The sequence below is a fragment of the Myotis myotis genome, unplaced genomic scaffold (assembly GCF_014108235.1).
Source record: "Myotis myotis isolate mMyoMyo1 unplaced genomic scaffold, mMyoMyo1.p scaffold_m19_p_1, whole genome shotgun sequence".
Taxonomy (NCBI): domain Eukaryota; kingdom Metazoa; phylum Chordata; class Mammalia; order Chiroptera; family Vespertilionidae; genus Myotis; species Myotis myotis.
In genome coordinates, this window is record NW_023416313.1 from 65,232,154 (window position 1) to 65,258,269 (window position 26,116).

The 26,116-nt window shown below is 38.4% G+C and overlaps 1 protein-coding gene across 2 annotated transcripts in view; it reads left to right on the forward strand.

Annotated features, from left to right (window-relative positions):
- The window catches only part of BMPR1B (bone morphogenetic protein receptor type 1B), a 383,526-nt gene that overhangs the window by 303,667 nt on the left and 53,743 nt on the right, over positions 1-26,116 (forward strand). The window contains exon 4 of one of the 2 annotated variants that reach the window (XM_036340048.1): positions 15,422-15,581. In XM_036340048.1, coding sequence (XP_036195941.1) covers positions 15,439-15,581 — 143 coding nt within the window. In that variant the 5' untranslated portion in view covers positions 15,422-15,438. The remainder of the gene's footprint in view (positions 1-15,421; positions 15,582-26,116) is intronic. The other variant, XM_036340053.1, reaches the window with a different exon arrangement.

Here is a 26,116-nt window from a genome sequence, read left to right on the forward strand (position 1 = left end):
TTTTTGTTTGCCAAGAAAGATGGAGAGAAAATAAATAAGTTTATTAACTAATCATTTACCATAAATAGGACTTGCTCCTTTTGAAAGATCATCTTGCTCTTTCCTTATGGAAAACAAAACAAAAAAACAACTGAGACTTTGCTCAGAGGAGGATCCAGCGGCCTGATGACCGAATGAGTTAAAACTGACGAGTTGTACCGGTCTCTAGTTCATTAAAGAGTGAAAGTTCTTGCCTGCCACCCCACAGGATTTCCCAGCTGGTTAGGTAAACGTCAGAGAATGGTTTCCCATGGCTGAAGCACCAGCTGTTAAATGTTGGTAAAATGTTTTGTTTGGTCTATGTTCTCTGTGAGTGTGGAAAACTTTCTAAGTGAAGTGGCGCTGCGCGTTGTCCGTTGTTTCCACATTAGTATCATTATGGTTTGGGAGCACTTTGGTCATTTAAATAGAGCATGACTTAAGGATATATTTCTTACCTTCTTAATCTGACACTGATATTTAAGGTCATATCTCCACTTCATCAAAATATCTCAGGCAAAAACATAGGATACAAAGGCCCATCTAACTTATGTTGGTGTGTATGGCTCAATATACAGAAACACCTGAAGAAAGGGTTTATGAGAGATAATTACATTTCATGTGGCATCTTAAATTCAGGTTTCTTGTTCTTTTTTTTTTTTTGGTTGTTTATTGTGAAATCCCATACTGATAATTATTTAAAAGAGGAAGAAGGAAACATTTTGACCAAGAATATGACGTATGTGCAGGTACATTATTGGCATACATGAAGAGATATAAATTGGATAAGGAAAATTTAAAGGTAAGATCAATAAGGCTTTTTAGAGACTAGGCCACTCAGTCTACTAGGCTTTATATAATTAAACACACACACACAAAAAGATTGCTTTTAGAGAATGTTTTGAAAACTGAAGCCATTTGTTTATCGAAAGAGGGACAGCTTGAGCAGCATCAGGCCAGAGTGTTCCTAAGTGTGCCATACTCAGATTGAAGATAACACAATCATTATACTAACAGTCTCAATTCAGACCTTTCCTCAGTGTTTCTGCCCAGAGTCAGCAAGATTGTCTTTTGGCATCTTATTCCTATAAATCACAGGGAAGTGGATGGTGCTTCAGAATCTCAGCACTATTTTAATATTTAATTAAGTGTAATTTTGGGGAAATTTTTTTATAGTAAAATATCAGGAGTCTGTATATTGCTAGTCACTTAAATACATACCCAAGACCCAGTTCAACCATCCTATTTTACTTTGGATGCTCAAACCAGATTATGGGAATAGTTAGGAGAATATTAATATATTTTGTGGCATACCTTTTAAATCTTGGTCCTCCTTTAGTTGGCCTCAGAGTATGACTAGGGACTTTGATGCAGTATTACCAACACTAATGTCTGCATATATGAATGTCTGAATATAGGGAAAAGCTATAAGACTTGCCAAATTCTGATGAGAAGAGAATGTTTTTATGGACATGGAATTCCTTTTGACCTAGTATATATCATATGGAATTTTCTTAATAACACTTTTTATAGACTGGTTGGCTTAGCAGGGAATTAATATCTAATGAATGAGAAAATAAAATATTGAGCATTTTCTTTAATATACACATTTAAGTTATATTTACATTTTAAAATTGATATTTTTTAAAATTTCAACTCTTTGTATATATAAATGAATGTTTTTTGGTTTTTAAACCATCTGCTATTAGGAAAGGGTATCTGTTTTTTAGATAAGGTTTCAGATTATTTATTTAAAATGGCATGGATACTAGCCTGGGAGACAGATGGTTTTGTGTTTATAGAGAGTGTAAAAGGAAACAGTGAAAGTTTTGGTGGGAGTGATTCGTCAGCAGCCTTTTTATGACAAAAGAACAACAATAAAAAAGGTAACTTCTCACTCACTCTCCCAGTTAGATTTTAAGGTTTGTGGGCATAGCAGTCATTTCATCTTCATCTCTGTGAAACCCAAAGTGCTATGTAGGCAGCCTTGTATATGATAAATATTTCTTTAATCAATCTGGATTGGTAGCAGTTTTATGCTAGGTTAAAACAAGTTGTTTTGTGTTTTGTTTTGTTTTTGCTGTTTTACCATACATGGTTAATAGGATAGTTGTGTCTGAAACATAAACTTTATGTAAAAAAATTTAATGAGTCAAGTCGATATGGTGGGATTTAATAAATAGATAAAATTAATGGTAATCATTTAGTTGTCATTTTTCCTAACATTTTGAATGGCTCCAAATTATAAAAGAAGTTTGACATTTAGTATAAGTAAACTTCTTAAAAATGTTTATGTAGCTGATCAATTTGTGAGGTTGTGCTTACTTTAAAAATAAACTTAGGAATTGCATGTTCAAGTACCCTTCTGAATGTCAAAGGATAATATAAAAAATAGATTTCTAGATATTCAAATGTCATCTATTTTTCTGCCTTGCATAGAATCAGAAGCAGCTTTTAACCATCTGGAAATGTTACATAATACACCGTGGTCAGTGACTTTCTTTTGGTTTCTTCCTTTTTGTTTATTTTATTTTTGATTCTAAGGTTTCCTTTCTCTTTTACCTTTCCATTGTCATATGCCATGTATCCTGCACATAGCTCAGTGCCTGGCCGGAATAATCTCTCTTGCCAGCTTATAATCAAAGGGCGTACTGAGCAAAACAGCTGAGCTGTATTAGGCAACCACAGTCTGGACTGCATTGCTTAACTGCTGAATAACACATCACAGGTGCAGGATTAGTGCTGCCTATGGTGCTGGTCTTTTTAGTGGAAACCCCTAGCAATTCTGTGCCTCCTCCTCATGTCTCATCCCAGGGAACCTGGCAATGATCTATCAAGCGCACAGAAATCAAATGTGAGTAGTGGGAAAGGCTTTATATCTTACAGAGGCTCCTTTTTCCCCTCCAGAAATTGTAAGCAAGATCAGTTAAGCCAAATCTGGCACAGGCACAAAAGATGATAGAATTGTCTTTTGGCATAGAGAATGAAATAGAAAAATTCGGGGGGAGGGGTGTCAAAAATTTTATGCACAAAAAATCACATGGCAAGGAAATGCAGTTTAACTTAGCTGCCCCAGCAGTGTATAATTTAGCTGACTTCTAAACTACTAACTAAAATGTCCACATATATTGCTTTAGCTTTTGCATTGCATATGTGTTGGAGTACGTGGTGTGCTTGCCTCTACACATTTTCAACACTGCCCTGGCGAAAATTAAATGTTGTGGCTGTGTAAAGTCCTTGTGGTATAATTTAACCATTCTTAGTTTGTGGCTCTGTGAATTCTTCAGCTATCTAGGACATATGACTAAATTCACGGATTACAAAAGTCAAGGTTGCTTTCTTGCAAAATGGCCTTTAAAAATGCAAAAATATGTTAAAATATAAATTAAGGATATGAATATTAAAACAAATGAATGTTTTAAAAATAAAGTAACTAAGTCATTTACTTTTGATCAGGAAGGTTAGGAATTGTTTTAGTGAGGTCAAGTATATTATCAGCAATGAAGGCGATTTTAGTAATTTATATCACTTTTGGTATCTATCTTAGAACACTTTCTATGAAGCAAAGCCCATGAATGTAAACAAAGCCCAGTAGATAGCACTGCAGGTTTTGAACAGTTGTGTATTTAGTTTAGTATTTTTTTTTCTTAAAACTCTATAATGGCATTCTAATATTCACATTGTTGTTTTAATTTTTATTTTATTTTTTTAATTAAATCTTTATTGTTCAGATTATTACAGTTGTTCCTCTTTCCCTGCCCCCATAACTCCCCTCCACCTGGTTCCCACCCCACCCTCTGCCCTTACCCCACCCCCTCACTGTCCTCATCCATAGGTGTATGCTTTTTGTCCAGTCTTGCTGATTATCATTATTCCATATTGTTTCATCAGAGATAGATCTTTAAGTTTATTGATGATGGTAGTAGTTGATAACAGTGCAGTCTGTGATATTTTAAAAGTATGTATGTATTCTATGCCTCAAATATTTATTTTTTGCCTCAAATATTTAAACACTTGAAAGAGCGTTGTGTGTGTATTTTTAGGTCGATATGCTCTTTAACAATTATTCAGTTAGAGGATGCAGACAGTATGGGGAACAGAGAGATCCTAAATGCTTTCCAGGTTTTTTCTGTGGGGAAAAAGAATAGCATGAACATGGTGATTTGCTTTTTGGTCTGTCTGGCTTCATTGTCACTTCTCTTCTCTACATATATGAGTCTGTTCAAAGTAGTTTTACACATCAGGCTGACTTGGAAGTGCTTTGCAAAGCGGCAGAGTACGTTTTAGTTTGGGGGGCAAGTTGAACATCTACTTTGATTAGCTTCAGGACTCTGTGGAGCAAAGCATTGATAGAAACCTCTCTGAACAGAACCCGAGCGGCTGGCCTGGCAGGCTGCCAAGTCTTTGACATTATTGTCGAAGAGACCATGTGTCATTTTCTTTTCCAACAATGTGGATTTGACCAGACACATTAAATATTTTTAAAAACACGGATATTTAGAATTTTTTAATCGTTCTGTCAGCTATGATTATCCTATTTGATGGGTATAGATTGAGTTGGATGTTAACTTATCTTGAAACATTGTGGCTACTTGCTTGTCAAGCCCCTTATTTCTTATATTGATGCTTTTATTAAACTACTTATACTCATGTTGTGTTTGGAATATTTTCAAAGATTTTTAGTTTGTTTGAACATTTTGGATGATTTTCTCCAAATTCAAAAGCATCTTAACACCTGAGGGAAAGGTTAACTGCTGTTTTACCTTTGAAGATTGTATGTGTGATAACCAAAGTACTGTCATTGCTATCATAATAGATTATTATGCACACTTAGGCTCAGAACTCTGTAGTAGGTGCCTATAAAACCAACAAATATAAATGTCTATATTGTCTGTTCACATTTATGTAATCTATTTAATCTTTTCATGATTTGCACAGGTCATAATCTAGTATCCCATACAACAAAACACTTGAATGATAGAAGGTTCCACTTTTTATCCAGGTGGTTTGGAGTCTCTTGGCAGGGTTTGTAAGATATACTGGTAAAATGTTGAAAACATGATTATTCTGCAGAACCTGAGTGATGTGGTAATGTGGATGTGTGTGGTGAAAAGAGAAACAATTGCCATTAAATGGAAACATGTAGAAATATTTGATGATAAAAGCCCCAGTGTCTATAGACAGCCAGCACATCTCCAGCATGTTAAAACTAAATGTGTTTTTCTTAACTTGCTCAATAGTGTTAACAATGAACCACTGAAATGAAAAACTGTCCTTATGTCTCCCTGGTTTTGCTGCTTATGTTTTCCATAAAAGATTGTGGTTGATTACTGCCACCCGTAGTAATCTTTCCTTCTGTGTACTCCTACCTAGGACTTACTTACATTTGATAATTGTATGTGGCATTGTGACATCTATTTTATTGTTTTCATATACTATTTTTGGGTTTCCATATGTAGTTGATTTTTCTTACCATGCCCCATGTGTAGTTGATTTGTCTCACCAGCAAAATTATTATTTTATTGAGGGTACTTCCAGAGCTCAGGGCCATTATGTTATGTAGATGGAATAGGTTTTATGATTACTTGCTAAATAAATGAATGTACCACAGGAAAAAAGAAAATTAATAACAATACGTTAGTTGACTCTGAACAAACTTTCAATGTTTCTTAAACCAAAAGGCTCTGTATTTTTATAGACTTTTGCTCACAGTGATGAATCTAGAAAGAAAGGGAAAGTAAAATAAAATAAAATAAAATGAAGTAATATATTTGAAGAAGAAAAGGAAGAGAAGTAGAAACATATAGGAGAGTAGTGGTCCGGTGCACGGATTTGTGCACATTGAAAGGAAATCAATTAGAAGAAATATTTTAATATCGCTATTTGCCTTTTCTCTATAATTGAAGTATCAGAGATTAAAGAAAATTAATAAAATGTATATGAAAATAATATGTAAATTGTTAATAAATAAACAATAATGACATGATATAACAATAACAAAGACATGATATAACAACAAAGACATGATATAAAAACAACAAAAACATATAAAAATAACAAAAACATGGTGTAAAAAAAACATTGATAAAAATAATGACTGATAAATTGATTAAACTTATTCTAATATCTCCCTGTATACCACATTAAGAGTAAAAACACTTTCAGAGTGCTTGACTAATTTCCCTTGTGATGAAGTATTTATAACATTAACTTCAATGTCACATGCTCTTCGAACTCGAGAGAAAGCAACATATAACTGAGCATGTCCAAAAACGGGTTCAGGTAGAATATTCCTTCTTTCTCTAGAGTTTGTCCTTGTGAGTTATTAATAGTCATCACAGATGCTGGCATCACAGGAAACCGTCTTTGAATTAATGTCAATGGGAGGCCAGTGTCAGATGGGGTCAAATAAATTCTTGGAATCAGAACAACTTCTCCTTCCGCAGATTCTGTTAATACTTCAGCTTTGATTATGTTAGGTCACAATCTTTTGATAATAAATCTAGTACCATTACAAAGATCCCATTTACTATTAAGATTTCTCAGTAGCATGATGATTGCACCTACTTTCAATTTTAATTTATGACACAGCATTTCCAAAGGAGTAATACTATTAAGAAATTCAATGAGAAAATTTTCCTTTTCGGCATCATCTGTTGAATCGATGGAATCATCACTCAAATAGGTGTGAAAATCTCCATCAAGTATACCCAAAATTTCTTTATTTAATTTATGAATGTGCTCATTTTTAGGACAAAGAATTGCATGTTTAGATATATTTTTAATATTATCTATAGATATACTATTTCCAAAGGTAGCTTCAGTAATAGATTCATTACAAATCATTTCACAGAGGATTTCAGTAGTATCCATTCTGAGAGCTATATATATATTGCGCATGCACGAGTCAACGTTTATTTTTAAGTTGCCAATGTGCGTCATATGTACCGGCCGGCCAGTCAGTTGGGCGGTAGGACTGATGTACGGTCAGTCACTTAGCCTTTTATATATATAGATGAGTGAACAGGGACCAGAGGAACAAAAAATAAAATAAAATAGGAAAAGAGAAAAATCTGAAGACTTAAACAAACAAAAATAGGAATAGCAAGTTTCTGCTGCCCAAAAAACGATTCACTCTTACTATGTGCAAGGAACATAGTAGGTGCTTTTCTTGGACTATCTCATTCAGTTTTCACAGCAAACAGATGAGTGCTGCCACTCTCCACATCCTCTGTAAGGAAGGTTAAGTGACTAGCTTAGGCCACAGAGCAGGAAAGTAGCTGAACTGGGTTTGAACTGTTCTGTCTGTTTTATACTCTATCCTGGTCAAGTCTGTATCCACTGCTCGGTGAACACACCTGATACTGGTTTCTCACCCGACATTTCATCCCCCTTCACCTTCCCTTGTCCCTCTTTCCTCTGACTCCTGAAACTCTTGAAGAAGAAAGATTTCCATGCAGGTAACATCACAGTTAATAATAAGAAAGTATACCGTTCCCTTATAATATACTAGAGGCCCAGTGCATGAAAATTCATGCACTTTGAGGGAGGGGGGTGTCCCTCAGCACAGCCTGCGCCTGCTCGCAGTCCAGGACTCCTTGGGGGATGTCCACCTGCTGGCTTAGGCCCACTTTCTGGGGGATTGGGCCTACGCTGGCAGTCAGACATCCCTCTGGCAGCCCGAGAGCCCTTGGGGGATGTCCGACCGATGGCAGCGGGCCTAAGCCATTTGTCGGACATCTTTAGTGCTGCCGAGGAGGTGGGAGAGGCTTGGCTTGTGGCCGAACAGAGATCCCCCTGTGGGAGCACACTGACCACCAGGGGGCAGCTCCTGCGTTGATTGTTTGCCCTCTGGTGGTTAGTGCATGTCATGGTGACCTGTCGGTCTGCCATTAGGGTCAATTTGCATATTACTCTTTTATTATATAGTATTATTATATAGGATGTGATTTTGCTTTGGTATTTTTGAATCAAAATTGTATTTATATTTTGTTACTTTTCAAAAGAATTAGGCACATATCCTAACTTTGTAGTAATCATTGGGTTTCATGTTGTTTATATGTGTGTGTATGCATGTTTGTGTGTGTGTGTGTGTATATATATATATATATATATATATATATATGTTTTTATTACAAACAACATAAAAATTTATTTGAAAACGTGTTAATAAAATAAAAACAGGTTAAGCAATGAAAATTGAGGAAGCTTAATAGACAGTAAATTAAATCATCAAATTGAGTGAAATGATTCAAGATTTAAGTGATAAAATAAAAATTAGTTATCTATTAAGTGTTCTTATTTAAGATCACTAAAAGTTATTTTTAAAATTAACATTATTTTTAAGCTCTGATTTAAGTTTTATTCCTGTTTATTATAGACTCTTGTGTTTAACAAATGTATTTAAACCAGTTTTAGTTAAGAAAGGAAATAGGCATTGCTTCATGTCATTTATTATCATACACGATAGCTAGAGGTAGAAAGGATCATTCCCAAAGCATTGCTGGCTAGTCCAGGACTTTCAAAATTTTCTTCCATTCATCTTTTTACCAAAAATACTTAAATGCAAACTAGTGTGATAAGAATTGCAATTTCTCTTCTTGCTCCTTGCCTGCCCTCTGGTGTAGAGGGGATAGAATAGTGAAGACACAAAATTTTATTACTTTTATATATTCAGAGAGCTAAAAAATAAGCAAAAAAGAAAATGAAGGAAAACAATTACTAAGTAGATCCTGTGGCACAAAATAATAATGTCATTTTAAAATGAATTTTGATAACTCAAATTCATTTCTAAGCATATTGTGTATTGATATTTAATTTTCCTTGAATTACCTTTGTTGTTCATAAAGATTGCTCTCTATGTATTTTAATGTTGGCAATGGATTCTGATGTTCTCTTCACTATGACATATAAAAACTGAAAATGTCTCACTTATGGTATATTTGCAGTGATAAAAATGTTACTGAGAAAAAAAAATAATCAAAATTAAATATAGCCAAAACATTTTGGGATCTAATGGATGAACATAGAATTTAAAATTTATTTGTTGTAGAGTTGTAGTAGAATAGTACATTTTTTTAGCATTTCACTTTTGTTTTGTCTCTGATTTTTCTGAAAAAAAATCTTGTTCCATTTTTCTTTTGTAAAAATCATATGGAAGAGTTCATAATATCATAAAACATACAGGAATATTTTAAAAATAATTTATATATTAAGTTTATACATCAAAAATAGTTATTTTATTGTTTATACCAAGTTTCTAGCTAATAATTGTCCATTAATTCCAAATAAGTAGTTTAAAGAAACTCTGCCTTATTTCCTAACTTATGCAAGAGATGCCATACAGAACTTCATATAACTATACACAAAGCAGCTGAAAACATGTATAGAACTATAACATATATCCCAGAGAAGATATTCAAGATTCAAGAAAAATAACTTTCTATTTAACCTTTGTAATTGAACGAAAGTCACATTATTGCATGCTAATTATTAGGTTATTTCATGAAATTTGATTAATTTGCCTGGAAATCTATAAATCTCTTATATATGGAAGTCCTAAGTAATATAATTTAGTTTTGATTCATTAAGAGTACACACACAGATAAGCACACATGTCTGGAAGTGATTTTGTGGTTCATTTACCCCTAAAGGACTAGTGGTCCTTTGAAAAATGAGAACCAATTTACATTGGCTTCCACATGCCTTACTTTGTATTATCTTAGTAATTTGGATAGTTAACTCCCTGGGTTATAATGTAACCAGCTAATCTAAACAGGATGCATCTGAAATATCTGGATTCACACGATGGGACTCAAGATTGGTCATGAGAAAGAGAGGAGGAGTGAGGGAGGAGAGAGAAGGAAGGTGAAATATGCGATGAGCTCCTAAAGAGTGACGCATTCAGTATAGGATTTATTCCGTGGAAATTTCTACAAAGTCTGACTTTTCTCAGTGTTTTTCCTTTACGTTTTCCTGTCAGCTTTATTTATAATTCTATTATTAAATATTTAAAAGCCGAAATTGCCCAGAGTGCTGTTGGGAAGAAATAATCAATTTTGTTGAAATTCTGTTCAATTTAATTAAATAGAAGCCTTTCACTTTTTAGCTTTCCTTGGTGGAAAAATCTTTTAAAGATTTAACTTACTAGTTTAGAAAATAAAATGTACTAAATTATACTTAATGTTTCTTTAATGGTTAGTCATCTTCCAATTGTTTCAATGATTAGCTTTTCTATAAAATTTAACACAAAATTAAGTAGCATGAGAATTAATAAAGACCTTACATTATCTTAGTGAGCTTACTAAATCAAAGTTTATTATCTGTTAAAGTCTGCCTTTGTTGTGTTTCAAATGGAAGGACACTAAAAATATAATAAAATGTGAAAAATACATTTTGATAATTGGACATTTGATATTTGGGATATATCTTCATTACTGCTACTCTATTCTTCATCTTGGATATTCACCATTATCATAAATACATATCTTTGTCTTTCCTTCTAGCTCTTACTTCAGCATCACTATTATCAGACTGAATTCATATCTTTATAAAATGATTATTCTTTGTCAAGCATTTAATTGCCTTTTTCATGTCTTAGCTTTTGTCTTTTTTTTTAAATGTATCTTTATCATTGAAAGTATTACAGACGTCCCCCTTTTTCCCCCTTTAACCCCTTCCACCCCACACCTCCTCTCACCACACTATTGTCTGTGTCCATGGATTATGCATATATGCATTTAAGTTCCTTGGTTAACCTCTCCCTCCTCCAAACCTCCCCTTTCCTTCTGAGATTCGATAGTCTGTTCCATGCTTCTATGTCCCTGGATCTGTTTTATTCATCAGTTTATTTTGTTCATTGGATTCCACATATGAGTGAGATCATGTGATACTTGTCTTTCTCTGACTGGCTTGTTTCACTTAGCATGATACTCTCCAGGTCCCTTCATGCTGTCTCAAGGGTAAGAGAAACTCCATTTTCACAGCTGCATTGTATTCCATTATGTAAATGTACCACAGCTTTTTTATCCACTCATCTACTGATGGGCACTTGGGCTGTTTCCAGATCTCAGCTATTGTAAATAGTGCTGCATATATTCTTTCTGGCTGATGTTTCAAGATTCTTAGGATAGATTCCTGAAAGTGGGGATCACTGGATCAAATGTCAGTTCCATTTTTTATTTTTTGAGGAAATTCTATACTGTTTTTCATAGTGGCTGCACCAGCTTGCATTCCCACCAGCAGTGTATTAGGGTTCCCTTTTCTCCACATCCTTGTCATTTGTTGATTTGTTGATGGTAGCCATTCTGGTGGGTATGAGATGTTTGATACCTCATTATTGTTTTAATTTTAATCTCTCTGCTGATTAATGACTTGAGCATTTTTAAATGTCTTTTGGCCATCTGTATGTCCTGTTTGGAGAAGTGTCTATAGAGGTCCTTTGCCCATTTTTTAATTGGATTGTTTGACTTCCTTTTGTCAAGTTGTATGAGTGTTTTATATATTTTGGAAATTAACCATGTATCAGATGATTGACAAATACATTATTCCACACAGGGGGCTCCCTTTTCATTTTGTTGATGGTTTCTTTTGCGTCTCTGTGATGTATATATCGGGTTCACCTGTCCAGTCTTCTGCAGGTGGGGGAGGAAGGTTACTAGCCTCTAAGGACTGCGACAAGATAGCTGAAGTTCTAACAACTTCTAAACTAGATTTAAGCTTCCTCCTGTTTTCAATACTCCCTTCTCTCTCACTTCCAAAACTAATTTGTGGTACCAGTATGGAGATTTCCGGGTTGAGTGGTAAAACTATTTCGACTCTTGGCTTTTTTCCACCTTTGTCTTAGAAGATCAGCATTTTGGGCTTTGTTAAATTAATTTCTGGCCCTGTTTCGGTGGTTCAGTTGGTTGGAGCATCATCCTGTACACCAAAAGCTTATGGGTTTAATTCCCATTCCAAGCACATACCTAGGTTGTCGGTTCGATCTAGTTGGGGCACTTAGGGAGGCAACTGATCGATGTTTCTCTCTCTCTCTTCCTCTCTCTCTAAAATCAATAAGCATATTCTTGGGTGAGGATAAAAACAATCAGTTTCTGCTTTCTAGGTTTTTATTGCTAGTATCTTCTCTTTATCTCTTTTACATTGTAGGTTCCTTTTTTAGCCCCTTTTGCTGTTATAAAAATAAAATTTTTGTTCAAAAGGACAGGACCCTGTAAATCTCCCCTTTTCAACAAAAATTACATTTTAATAGTCTTTCTTGTCAATAAATATACTTCTATAGCAACATTTTAATTGTTTCATAGGAATCTCATTTTAGAGATCTAACTTATCTCCTGTTTTAAACAGGTTGTTTTAAGCAATATTGCAAAGAATTTTCTCATAGCTGAATCTTATATCATTCTTTAATTTAAATAAATTTTAATTGTGACTCCTTTAAAATGTTTCTTACAAATTAGCATCTTATTTCCAATAGTATGAGGATATTTCCTTTCTAATGTAAACCATCCTATGTAAACATTTCATTTATTAACTTTTCTCACCAAATGGTTAATTCAGTGTATGTTTAGTTTATTCTACTTACAGGCTATACCTGGAACAGGATAGGTACCCATTACATATTTTAAGTAGGCATATTCACAATAAACGAAATTTTATTACTTTGTTTATAACTTTGAAGACATGGGGTCTGGTATAGACTGAAAATATCGCATTTGCATCACTTTGTATTTGAGGTAATTCAGGCCATAACATTAGTAGTATTGAGAACCAGAATTCAATTAATTAGCTTAATATACAGAAAATCAGGAAAAATCACCACAGATCTTTTTCTAAATTTCTCATTCTCTGCTATACCAATGGCTGAAGGTATCTATTTGCAGTTTTTAAAAATAACACATGCACACTCTACACTTCTATTTTGTATATTGCACTTAGGCCTAGAATTTTATTTCTTTAGCCTTACAATCTGTTAGATAATATTTTTGTTGAAATTTGATTTAATTAAAGGCCAGCTGCATGTGCTGAGAGAGATTTAAAATCAAACATTGCTCAGGGTGACAATTTGTGCAGTGATATTGCATGTTGAAAGCTTTTACCCCAATGTCTAGAAACATACAATATTGATTAATGTGTGCGCCCTTCTCAGACATAATTTCTTTCCAGAAGCAGTGATAGTGAAGAAGGAAAATAAGGAAACTATGTTACATAATGAAACATTGTCTCACTATTTAAAATGTGAAAAAAATTATTTTATATAATATCAACTAACATTTATTAACTATTACTATGTAACATATATATTCTAAACTCTTGACATGAGGTAGGTGCTTATAAGTGTCTTAGTCTTAAAGGTAGGGAAATAAGACACAATGAGATTATTTATAAAGTCGTCCGAGGTCAACTAACTGATAAATCGCAAAGCCTAATTTTGACCCCAGAATATCTGACTGTAGAGATCATGTCAACTGGAGTGTCTTCCATCAAAATGTAGACTCATTGATACTAACATGAGTAGCATTGGCATGAGTAACTTTTGCATAAACTGATGGGGAAGATGTATATTTTGAAATGTTATCTTAATGATAAGTTTTCATCTTCCTACGCAGTTTTTCAGGTTAAATATTTCAAATAATTTGTTTAAAAAATACATATTATACCTAAAATACAGACTCTTAAGAGACTGCTGGAAAGAGAATTTTAGGGGCCAAGTAATCTAGGTTTAAATGCTGGCTTTGTGATTTTTTATTTTATTTTTTTTAGATGTAAAGCTATAGGACATGTATTTTGTATTTAAATCTAGAATAGCCAGCATTTATGTTTTTTATAAACTGTGCGATACGGTTACGCGATTACAGTGACTCTGTAGCCCCCCGAGCGTCCCGGAGGGACCCCGCGAATTAGAAGCTGGCATGTTCATGTTATGTGATAAATGTCTAACGATGCTGCTGCCAAATGTAGTGCCGGGGCGCGCGGAGGCTCCTGTGGGGACACCTTTGGCCGTCACCGGTGGCGTCGGCGCCTGTCTTACACCGACGGCGCCCCAAGCCTCCGAAGCGGCAAGTCTGCCTTCGTTTTAAGAGGAGCAACTTCAGCTTCAAAGATCCTTTTAAGCTTCCAAATGGATCGTTTAAACTATTTCTTTGCCCAAGAGCTAAACTAGAGGCTCAGACGTTAGCTTGTGAAGTTAATAGACTTTCTTAAAGGGGTAAATGCATCCCGCTGGCCAATCGATGTCCGCTCCTGGCGAATGTTGGTGTCGCGCTATAAAACACGCCATCGATGGTCCCTAGATTAGTCCCAACAGTAGGTGGTTTTTCCCTTCACCTGAACCTACGTGGTCCGGGACTGCGAGGTGTGGCCAGACAGAGAGATGAAGGGGCTCGTCCCCTTGGAGCTCCGCGCTGAACACTGACACGTGGCTCTTGTGAAAGAGCCAGGTTTTGGTTTTCTTTCTTTGTCACATGGATTCTCCTGCGGGTGGATGGAGAGTGTGAGAGGAGACTGTCAGATCTGTTGCTGAGTTTTGTACCTGGATCTCATTTTACAAGAGACTCTTTAGGCAGGGCGTGTTGTGACGTGAACGCTTCCCTTCTTGGCCACTCCAGCGGAGTGGGGAAACTGAGGCCTGGGCTGTGACCCCAGAGGTCACAGCCAGAGGTCACGGAGCCCCTGGCGGTGGAGAAGGGTCTGGAAAGCTTGTCTTTGCGATTCTCCACGTCCTTGGTACTAGTGCCAGCGCCTCTGCAGGCTGGCCAGACCCGAGGAACCCCCCTCCTAGGGCCCCCCCACCCTGGGGCCTGGGCGGGGACGCTCCCTTCCCGGAACATTTTCCCAGCAGCAGCCCTGGTCGCAGGGGGAAACCGGCGGCCTGCCCGGGGCCCTGCCCACCGCCAGCTGCAGGGCACGGCACCAGGCTCGGCTGCCTGTTCCCAGGCGCTCCCTCCTCCACCTTCACCCCGGTGTCACCTCTGCCCTCTCCCTGCCCCGTGTCTGGCTTTGTGATTTATTAGTCATATGGAAATCACTTCAACTTTTAGTCTTAATTTTCTCATTGGAATATGGGGACGATAATATCTACCCATAGTATTACCATACAGATAAAACTAATCTATATAATGATGTCTCCTTGAGCTCCTTGCGCCCAAATACAAGATAGTAATTTAATCAAAGAGTTATGAGAATTTCCACATTTTACATGTGACATATAGTTATATATGCTACCTATAACTATATAATCTCTTATTTATAGAGTATAATTTTAATATAAAAACCATAAAAATACCTGTCTTCTGTTTGAATCTTTAAATGTCATTCAATATTTTGTTTGATGTCACATTATTCTTTAACAAAAGTCTTTGGCTTGGCTATGCCATAAGCTTAAATGCTTACCCTTTCTCCTTTTCAGCAGACTTCCTTGATAACATGCTTTTGCGAAGTTCAGGAAAATTAAATGTGGGCACCAAGAAAGAGGATGGTGACAGTACAGCCCCCACTGCTCGTCCAAAGATATTGCGTTGTAAATGCCACCACCACTGTCCGGAAGACTCGGTCAACAATATTTGCAGGTTGGTCATCTACATTATCCAAACCTTGTGTGAACAGGAAGTCCCTACTAAAGAGTTGTATGCTAGTGTTTCCAAGAGCACGTTTTAGGGAATAGTGCCCAAGCCCACTGACTCTCAGAGTTGTACTTATATTTAGAGAAACCAGGAGTTGCATTTTTCCTAAAATGCTGCTCTGAGTTTCTCCTTCCTCCAAACATCACACATGCACATAAAATAAACATAGAGCACAGGTCCCAGGCTCCATGTCAAGGAGCAAAACCCAATTATTTTCTTTTAAAAGACCTGATCCCCCAAATTAATTCAACAGCAGGGAGTATCAAATGTGTGTTTTTTGGTTTTGTTTTGTTGTAACCATTTGTCATGCTGCTGGTGCTAGTGTTTTGGGAGGAACTCCTAAGCTGCCAGGATTTATTCAGAAACAAACTCTGGGAAGCAGGATGGTGACAGGGCTTATGAGAGTCTGCCAGATGACAGGAAAAACATGGTCAAAGTACTAGACAATACACTCCTCAGCAGATAATTCTGTTTGCATAAATATTTTCTAACATTTGAACCTGGATGCTTTGCCTCCTTCTTCCATACACATCTTTATGCACCTGCATCCATTTCGCTGGTCATTGTAGCTGCACTTTCTCTCCTGGATGAGGACAGCATGGGTTAGAGGCACAGTCCAATAGGCACGGTGGCCCAGGGCGAGTGGGCCCAGGTAGCCAAACAAGTGCAGGTCTCAGAAGTTAAATGTCAGAGAAGCACAGCCTGCCTCAGGAAGGATAATGGACCCAATAAGGAGTCGGCTGCTAGGTGAGAAGTGCAGGCAGATACCTGGGCAGCCATGTGGGGGCCTCATTATCCAGAAAGGAGCATGAAGTTGAATGCATTTTTCCTTCCTGAAACCGTTTTTTTGTTTTTTATTTCTTACAAAGTGGATCTCACATAAGCTTATCAGTATGTCAGGAAATACATATTTCAGGAAATAGATATTATTAACTGCATGACAGGGAGGGAAGTGGGGCATACTCCTATGTATGTATTTCCTTTAATCAGCAAAACCACTGAGCATGGTAGGGGATGCTTATTTCTTACCATTGGACGTAAGGGCTTTAGGATCCAGAGAGGCCTGAGAGCTTGGCTCTTGTACAACAGAGCAAGGTTGGGTTCACTGAGTCTCGAAAGGTAAAATGATTCTAAGCTCAGGCACTATTTCCTGGGGAACAGTGCCTTTTTAAAATTTATTTTTATTGATTTCAGAGAGAAAGGGAGAGGGAGAGAGATAGAAACATCAATGATGAGAGGGACTCATTGATTGGCTGCCTCCTGCACGCCCCCCACTGGGGATCGAGCCTGCACCCCGGGCATGTGCCCTTGACCGGAATCGAACCCGGGATCCTTCATCCCCACACTGGCGCTCTATCCACTGACCCAAACCGCTAGGGCAACAGTGCCTTTTTATAGTGAATAGAAAAAGTATCAGGAATTTTACAAAGTTTACTGAAGACAGTTAGCAGGCGGAAGCGTATTAGGGGGCTAGCATGCTTTTTTTGTCTGAGTCTCTAGTAACTAAGAATAAATCTGTGTGTGTCATTTAAATCATCGTTCTGGTGATCATACGTTCAGGCTTTCTAAAACTATCCCAATTTCACGTTTTTGTCCTGTTTTCCTTATAGGCCATTGAAGTGTCAGGTTCATTGGGAAGACGGTGTTCAGGCAGGGCTAACTGCAGTGCGAATTCTCTGTGTGGGAAGGGGAAGCGTGGTGTTCTTAGAGTACAGGGGGAGGAGGCGTGGAAGGAGTTGAGCCTGGAGACTAGGGAAGGATTGCCAGTGGCCACGTGGGCTGTGTCACAGATGTTGGTCTGACTCCTGAGAACACAGGAAGCCATGGAAGCTAATGTTTAAGCAAGCAGGAGAAACAGTGACGATTAGCTTTTTTGAAAAATTTTCTTTTCTTCAGAGTTTTGGATGTATTCGAGGGAAACAAAAATGAATTTGAGAACAACAACGGTTAGGTTAGGGAAATTGGAAATGGATTCAGGAAGGACAGTTTGTGCGAGAGAAGATGATCTTGTAGAGGGTAGTGCTGGCGCAGGAGAGGTGGGTGTGTTGGAGAACTATTTAGAAGGAAAGTTTTATGCTGGTGAATTGTATATGAGAGGGCTTCACACGTTTCTGGATGTACATTTAGATGCCTATTATAGCCTTTCAAGGAAGAAGGACAAAGGAAAACAGTTGGGTTCCAATCTAGACATGTTGAGTTTAAGGTTTCTAACACATCCAAGTGAAGATATCAAAGGGTAGGCATAGGGTGTGGATTTGGAACTCAGATACAAGGTTGGGGAGGGAATGTGGAATAAAACGTGAGTCAGTTTTTGCTATGGAACAAGCTCAAAATCATAGTGGCTTACAACTAAAGACTATTTATGTATTTATTTTAATCCTTGCCTGAGGGTATTTTTCCATTGGTTTTTTAGAGAGAGTGGGAGGGGGAGAGACAGAGAGAGAGAGAAACATGGATGTGAGAGAGACACATCAATTGGTTGCCTCCTGCACACAACCTGACCAGGGCCAAGGATTGAGCCTGCAACCGAGGTAAGTGCCCTTGACCGGAATTGAACCTGGGACCCTTCCATCAACAGGCCATGGCACTCTATCCATTGAGCCAAACTGGCCAGGGCTATTTATTGTTATTTTTTAAAAATTCCTTTTCTACAAGTGGGCTGCCGCTGTGTTGAGCTATGCTGGATTGGGTGCGCTTGGCTTCGGTCTGCTACTTGAGCTCAGGCCTACTCCACATGTTTCTCCATTCTTTTTGGACCAGTAGCTACCCAGGGCATATTCTTTCTCACATGAGTGTGGGGGAGCCAACTTTTAAAGCTTCTGTTTGTGTCATGTCGTCTAACATTCCATTTACAAATCATGTCATAGTTAAGCTCAAAGTCAAGGAGACTATGTCTAGGGTGGGGCATGAAGAATTGAGAACTGTACTAGAATAATCCAATCTACCAGAGGAAGACAGCCTGGAGGCATGACATGCTTGGGTAAAGGAGGCTCTCCCAGGAGACTGAGAATTAGCAGTGAAGTCTGGTGTCATTAAAGCCAAGTTTACAGAGGGAGGATGCTGTTAGAGGTCAAATAGGATAAGAACTGAAATGCAGCAATCACATTTATTGATCTTGATAACTGCTGTTTAGAAATATTTAATGTGGAAGTAGCAATGGAAGCCAGATGGGAATGGGTTGTGAATTACATGGTTTCAAATTTTGATTTCTGACAGCAAAAAAACAAAAACAAAAACACCACTACAACCCCCCAAAAAAACCAGCAACAGTAACAATGGAACCCCTCAGAAAACATGGGTATACCATGACAGTCAACATGAATCAGTTAACTTGTAGACATCAATAGAAAACTAATCGTTATTGAGTATTTTTATAAACTCTAGCATGTTTATTTTATAGCATTCCCTATAAAAAATGTCACATTATCTACATTTTTCAGGTGAGAAATCTGAAGGTCTGAGGGGTTAAGTAATTTTTACTAGGTCACTGTTCGTGCTGATATGATGAGAAAATTGTGGCCAATATTCCAAAGTCTTGAATCCTTGACCAGCAGCCAACGCCTGACACTGGCTCTCAAAGGAGTGAATATTAACTCTTAAGTGAAAATGTAAATCTATTTGCTAATGATATATTGACTCTAGTTGAGTCTCCTGTGCACAGAGATCAATTGTGGGTGAATCACAGGGGCTACTTCTGGTCCTGTGCTCTAAGCCCTGGAATAAGTCCAGCCTTTCTGCCTCCATTCCTGGAAGCCAAGGTTACACTTGTTGACCTTCAAATCAGTACTTGTCAAACTATCTCTGTTGACAGACAGCCTCCCTCCTCCACCCCCGCACCCCCAATAACTTGTACACTGGTACTTTTCTAAATATAATAAAAATGTATTAGAGATTAATTAGAAAAATAAATTTAAAATACTTACAAATTATGTGCTCCTTTTTTCTATTTTCCACTAGATTCAACAGCTAAACGTATCGCTATACAAATTTCAATTTCTGTGTTAATCTCACAGACCAATAATAAGCTGTTTGCTGACTTGAAAGGGAGCAGCACCCTTTGAGTAATACGACACTAAACACAAGGGTGTCCTCGCTTGAGGCTCAGATAAGGGCTGGTCTAAGCTGTCTGGTTGTCTATGAGGCACATCTTAGCCAAGTTGAGTGTCTAGGTCAGGGGTGGGCAACCTTGTTGTGAGTGCGTGCCAAAACCAGCAAAATCTCTGACTCAAAATTCTTCTGCGTGCCAACCCTAATTTTTTGAGAACATGTTACGCCTACTTGATATCTCTTAAGGTGTACATATGTGAAGAACCTTGAATAAATAATAAAATTCATTCGTGACAAAAACACAGTATCTGATGATGAAAAATACATTTATTTTTTAATGTATGCATGTTATGTAAAATTACTTATTTATCTAAGATGCACCTACACTGAATTTATCTGAAAAATAAAAAAGTCGATATTAAGAAAAAAATTATAAATGGAACATTATAAGAGAGGGTTTCGCGTGCCAGCAAAAGTTACTGGCGTGCCATGTTTGGCACGCGTGCCAGAGGTTGCCCACCCCTGGTCTAGGTAGATCTCATGCTCATTACCACTCCCACATTCCTAGAGAGAATAATCCAAAACGTGGCCCAGATTAAGAGCGCATCATAGTTAAGAGATTCTGAAATCCCACATAGTAATTGAGAGAACCTGTGCAAAGTTTAGAGGGTTTTTAAGTTCTTCCTGAGTACCATCAATGATTTACTAGCCAACACCAAGGCCAAAGCCATGCTTGGCCTTGTTTCCTATCAGGTGCAGATGTGTCTGTTTCCAAATTCCATGCCATTTCCACAGCCTGATGGCGTGCATGTTGGAGGATGTGGTGTAAATATATCATGCATTGAGCCTTTTTAATATCCATAGTTCAGAGTAAGAAGTGAAGCCGTTGTCATATCTCCCTCACAATAATATCTGTCTTCTAAACATCTTTCCAGGTGTTATTTCACACTGTTAATCTTTCCCATTCCATTTCCAGATGCTACTCCTGGAACCACAGACTATCACTGCTTATCACTGGGAAGCTGCACAGTCTCCTTCAATCATTCTTTTTACATGACTTTCACCATGCCAAGATTCTGTCTCATTTTCCTGTCCTACCAAGCCTGCTTTATTTTTTTTCTCTATATGGAATCTGGTCCCACTTTATGTATTTTTCTTTGTTTTACTTGATTTGGTCTTTAATAGTCATTTTTGTGCCTGAATCATCACCTCTCTCAGGTTCCTCCACTCCCTCACACAAGTTTATTCATTTCTAAAATTTATTTTTTTACTCTTTTCCAGAGACAATTTTAAATACTTTCTCCTTTATCTTATCGAGTTCAGACTAAAAATTCTCCTGCCTGGGCGGTTTTCTGGGGTTACTGGTGTAATCAGCCGCATCAGATGTTTGCACAAAGGATGTGTAAGTGACACCAAGCTGCCTACATGAGGAATTAGATGAGTCTCCAGCTGGGCTTTGAAGAGTCACAAAGGGTAGAAGGAAAAGCTTAGGGACGTTGAGCCTTTTTACAAAGTTTGTATTAGCCCAGGGCTTTGAAAGCTCTTGCTGAATGTGGCGGTGTGAGTTTTTAGACAGGTGCTCCTGACCCAGGGTCTCCGAGTGTTTAAAGTGCACATTGTTCGCATTTGTTTATGTAGCTTCCATTGCATCCCGTTGATCCCACTGCTGCCCAGGCCATCTGAACACTGAGCTTTAAGATCTCTGTTTATTTATTTTTAGTGGATGTGGAGTTCAAACCAATGCAATAATGAGAGTGGTGGATCCTGCATCAGAACTGGTAATTTAGTAGGAAGAGGCTATGACTTCAAATTTGCTTATGAAGTCTCTTACAAGGAGTAACTCTCTTTTTGTGCCTCTCATTAGTGCTAGATGAGAATGTTAAGTGGCCCATTCATTGTTGCACTTAATAGAAAGTGAACAGCGTAGGGTTCTTTAAAACCATATATAGTGAACCATTGGAGATTTCTGAGCAGAGAAGGGGAATGTAAGGTTTATCAGGCAGAATCCAGAGAGAGGAGCAAGGGAGTCCTGCTGGAAGGCTCTCAGGGCAGTCAGATGAGAGGGAGTGAGGATACCTGCATCAGGTGGTGGGGGTGAGAATATACAAGTGCTCTATTAATATGAACATTGAGACTGCTTCAAAATATCCTGTACCTCACTGAAAAAAAAAAAAGAAAAAGAAAAAGAACAGACTAGAATGCTAAATCATTTGTTTGGCTGCCAGAGAAGGACATATGAGAGTTACACATCCTTGAGGATAAAGTAATACAAAGGCATCTCCTATATTGGCGCCTCAGAGGAAAAGCCAGAGAAGAGGGACAATCGTAGTCATATGTATTTCCAACCGTCCAGTAAGAACTAATGAGAAATTGGGGTCCCAAAGGCTGTTTATGGTGCATTTGACCGTAAATGAGAAGAGCCAAACCTTGCAGGTTCTGGGCGCATACCCGCCAAAAAAGAGTAGCTCTCGTTCCCTCAAAACTGAAGCGAGGTGCACCCCTTTCTTTATTGATAGTCAATGCTCACTTGGGCACGCCCAGCATCTCTCGTGGAAGTTATTCCCTGATGATCTTTCTACATGTTGCAGACACTTGCTTACCTTTGGAATATTGGGCAGATCCAAGGAGTTTGAATCTATAGTGCAGCGGTTCTCAACCTGTGGGTCGCGACCCCTTTGGTGGTCGAACGACCCTTTCACAGGGGTTGCCTAAGACCATCCTGCATATCAGATATTTACATTACGATTCATAACAGTAGCAACATTACAGTTATGAAGTAGCAACAAAAATGATTTTATGGTTGGGTCACAACATGAGGAACTGTATTTAAAGGGCCAGAAGGTTGAGAACCACTGCTGTAGTGCCATCCAAGGGCTGTAACAAAAATGTTATTATCACTGCTTTGACCTCATGTGACTTTTAAATTCTCAAAGGCTTTGCCTTTTCATTAGTTAACATTATGTAGAGAGGCATTTCAGTATTGATCATTTTGGGATTCAACTCTTGTTCCATTTTGTCAATTACTTTTCTTTGCCTATAACTCAGGGGCAGCATTTTTTTAAAATATATTTTTATTGATTTTAGAGAGGAAGGGAGGGGAAAGAAATATAAATGATAAGAGAGAATCACTGATTGGCTGCCTCCTGCACGTCCCCTACTGGGGAACGAGCCTGCAACCGGCTGCACTGGGAATCGAACTGTGACTTCCTGGTTCATAGGTTGACTCTCAACCACTGAGCAACACCGGCCAGGCAGGGGCAGTATTTTTAATTTGTGGTCCTTATTGGAATAAAATGATTGATCCTACATTTCTGTATATATAGCACCACTTTCAATTTTGTCTAAAATGATTGCTGCTTTTGTTTTCTTCATGATCTTCACCTCTTGTTGTGATCACTTCCAACACTCTGGGAATGATGTGGCAATAGCTGAACACATGTCAAAACTAAGCTTAACATGGCAGCCAGAGAGCAGGATGTCCAGACAGGCTGGTGGGAGGAGTTAGTCGCCTCTTGTGCCATTCAGCAGCCATCCCTTAGTGGGAGGTGGAACTGTCCCGCTCTGACTGGAGCATAGCTTTGTTTACATTTGTGCTTGCTGAAGAGTTGAAAGTCCTCAAGTAATTCTTAAGCTTTTATAAGAATAGAGTTAAAAGGACCAAGGCTTGGGTAAACCTTGTAAACACTGTACTCAGTAAAATAAAACAATGCATAGAGCACCTTCAAGTTTCCTTTCTAGCTAGCAATTTCAATGAGAAGCTTATAAATTATTTTTGCTTTGTTGCAGATAATATGCACTTGATATTCTCTCACCCTCTTGCTCTTACTCCAACAACATAGTTGATCCCTACCTTACTTGATGACTGTGGGACACTGACCCTTTTCTCCAGGGTCTCTCTCCCTCCCTCTCCATCACCTCTCTATAATTTTACTAGGGGCCCAGTGCACGAATTCGTGCACCTTGAAAGGAACTGTGGGCTGCGAGGCTGCAGTAGACACAGGGGCGGGTCTTGGCCCATCCTCCGCACCCCTGCCTGGCCCCTCCTGCCATAGTGCCCCCCCCCATCCCTTGTCTTCTGGCAGCCCCCCTCCTGCACTGTCATTCCCACATGCTGATGGCAGCCGGCCCCGCTCACACCCACTGATGGCACAGAGCAATTGGGGCCGGTACCAGCAGTGGGTGCAAGTGGCCCCTCAGGAGCAGGGGGAGATGGAAAAGCCCTCAGGGGCGATCAGGGCTGGCAGCCAATGCTTGCACCCGCTGATGGCGCCGAGTGAGCGGGGGCTGGCGCTGGCAGTGGGTACGAGTGGGGCCAGCGCTGACAGCAGTTGCGAGTGCCGGGCGGGACTGCGGTGCACAGGAGCAAAGAATTTTCAGTAACCACCAGAGGCTTGGCCCGATGGCAGCGACTGGCGCCCCGCCTTGATCTGGTGCCCCCTGCTCACCTGCTCCATCTCCTGCTGCAGCCAGTGCCCGCCATGTTCCGCACACGCATGTGGTGGTCAGCGCTTGTCATAGTGACCGGTTGTTCGGTTGTTCCACCGTTCAGTCTATTTGCATATTAGCCTTTTATTATATAGGGTTTCCACCTTTCTTTGCAGACAAGGGAATGTGTTTTTAACATATTTTTATTTATTTTAGAGGGAGAAGAAAAAAGAGAGAGAAACATTGATGAGAGAAAAACATCATCAGTTTCTGCCTCCTGCCCGCCCCCTACTGGGGATCAAGCCTGGAACCCAAACATGTGTCCTGACTGGGAATTGAACTGGCGACCTCCTGGTACATGGGTTGATGCTTAAGCACTGAGCAACACTGGCTGGGCGGGAGTGCATTTTTAAAGCTTAAAATTACCCTCGCTGATGTTTCTTTATATTTCCTAGGACACTGTAACAGTAACTTGCCAACAAGTTTACCAGCTTTTTCTATTCTCATTTTGACTCTTATAAGATACTTAAAAGTGCATTTCCATGTATTCAGATTTTGAGCAAGGGGAACTCATGATTAAGAAGGAATTAGTCTTTTTGGATTTAACATACTAAATCAGCTTTTCTAGTCACTATGAATTCCTACGGTCAGAAAATTAAGATGACTTTATTTCTGAAAATTCCTGAATTTTACTTTCAATGAGAAATGGAAGTTACACACATAATCGAAATGTGTAGGAAAGGAATAAAACACACACACTTTTGCTTATATTGTTTGCTTATATTGTTTACAGTAAATTTCTAAGGGACAGCTCTTGTACTTAAAGCCTTCAGTATTTACATGCTTTAGATTGTCATAGCAATATCAGTGTATGGGCTAAAATGCCCCAAATAAATTTAAGCATGGGCTGCTCAGAGGAAGTCTTTCTTCCACAACAATATTCATGCATTTGACCTTGCTCTAAAAAAGGGAGATTTATCACTGGCCCTCCCCAGCCATTTATTAATATGTTGGAACTTGGCTCTGCTAGTTTTCATAAACTGAGATATTTTGGATGACTTGAGGCTAATAAGCCAAGTGAGTAATACTAAGGGTGTTGATGATAGCCGAAGGGCTAAGGTGTGGCAGAATGCTGCTGCCACCAACACAGAACAGACCAACCCAGAAACCATGGCTAATAGAATGCTCAGAGCTTGCCTCCCTGACCTTTGAGGACTGTGCTGTCATGTCTGTCTTGGACACTGAGCATGCATGTACACGAGAAAAAGATGGGATAGAGTTCAGGCCTTTATTTCGTAGCTCACACAGCAGGGGTCTATGACTTATCTTGGGAGTCTGCTGGCATGCCTCGCACAAACTTGTGAAGACAGAAATGTTTGTTTATAAATATTTCTATATATAACAGTTCTTGTTTTCCATTTTTAGTCCCAGGAGGGGACAGTGGAAAAATGTGTGGGAAAGAAGCAAGAGATTCTTGATGAAAAGCCTGCTTCTGTAACTGTTTGCTTATTAGACTCTCATAGCTTTAATTTCCTCGTCAGTGAAATAGAAATAATCAGTTCTCATTGTTGTTGAGAGGACTAAATATGATAGAATAAGTGAAAGTTCTTTTTAATCTAAAAACCCATACAGAAAAAGAATATATCATTTCTTTACTTTCTAGGCCCGCGATTTTCAACGGTGTACTGCAAGAGGCACACTGGTGTGCCGCAGGAATTTTTAAAACATGCGATGCCTGACTATTTAGTCAGGGGCACTGACCTCTTTTCCCTTTGATTATTAAATTTAAAAAAAAAATTACAACAGCCAACGCAACAATAACTGTTCGGTGTGAATGAGTCAAAATTATAGTTTGTTTGGTTTTGTCAGATCAGCAAAAACTCTATTTTTTGGCATGCTGCATAATTTTAGTAATTAGTTTTTGTGTGCCATGAGCTGAAAAACCATTAACAATGATCTTGTTAAAACCCCTTCATTTCATTGTCCAACTTTACCCCACTTCCAATGTA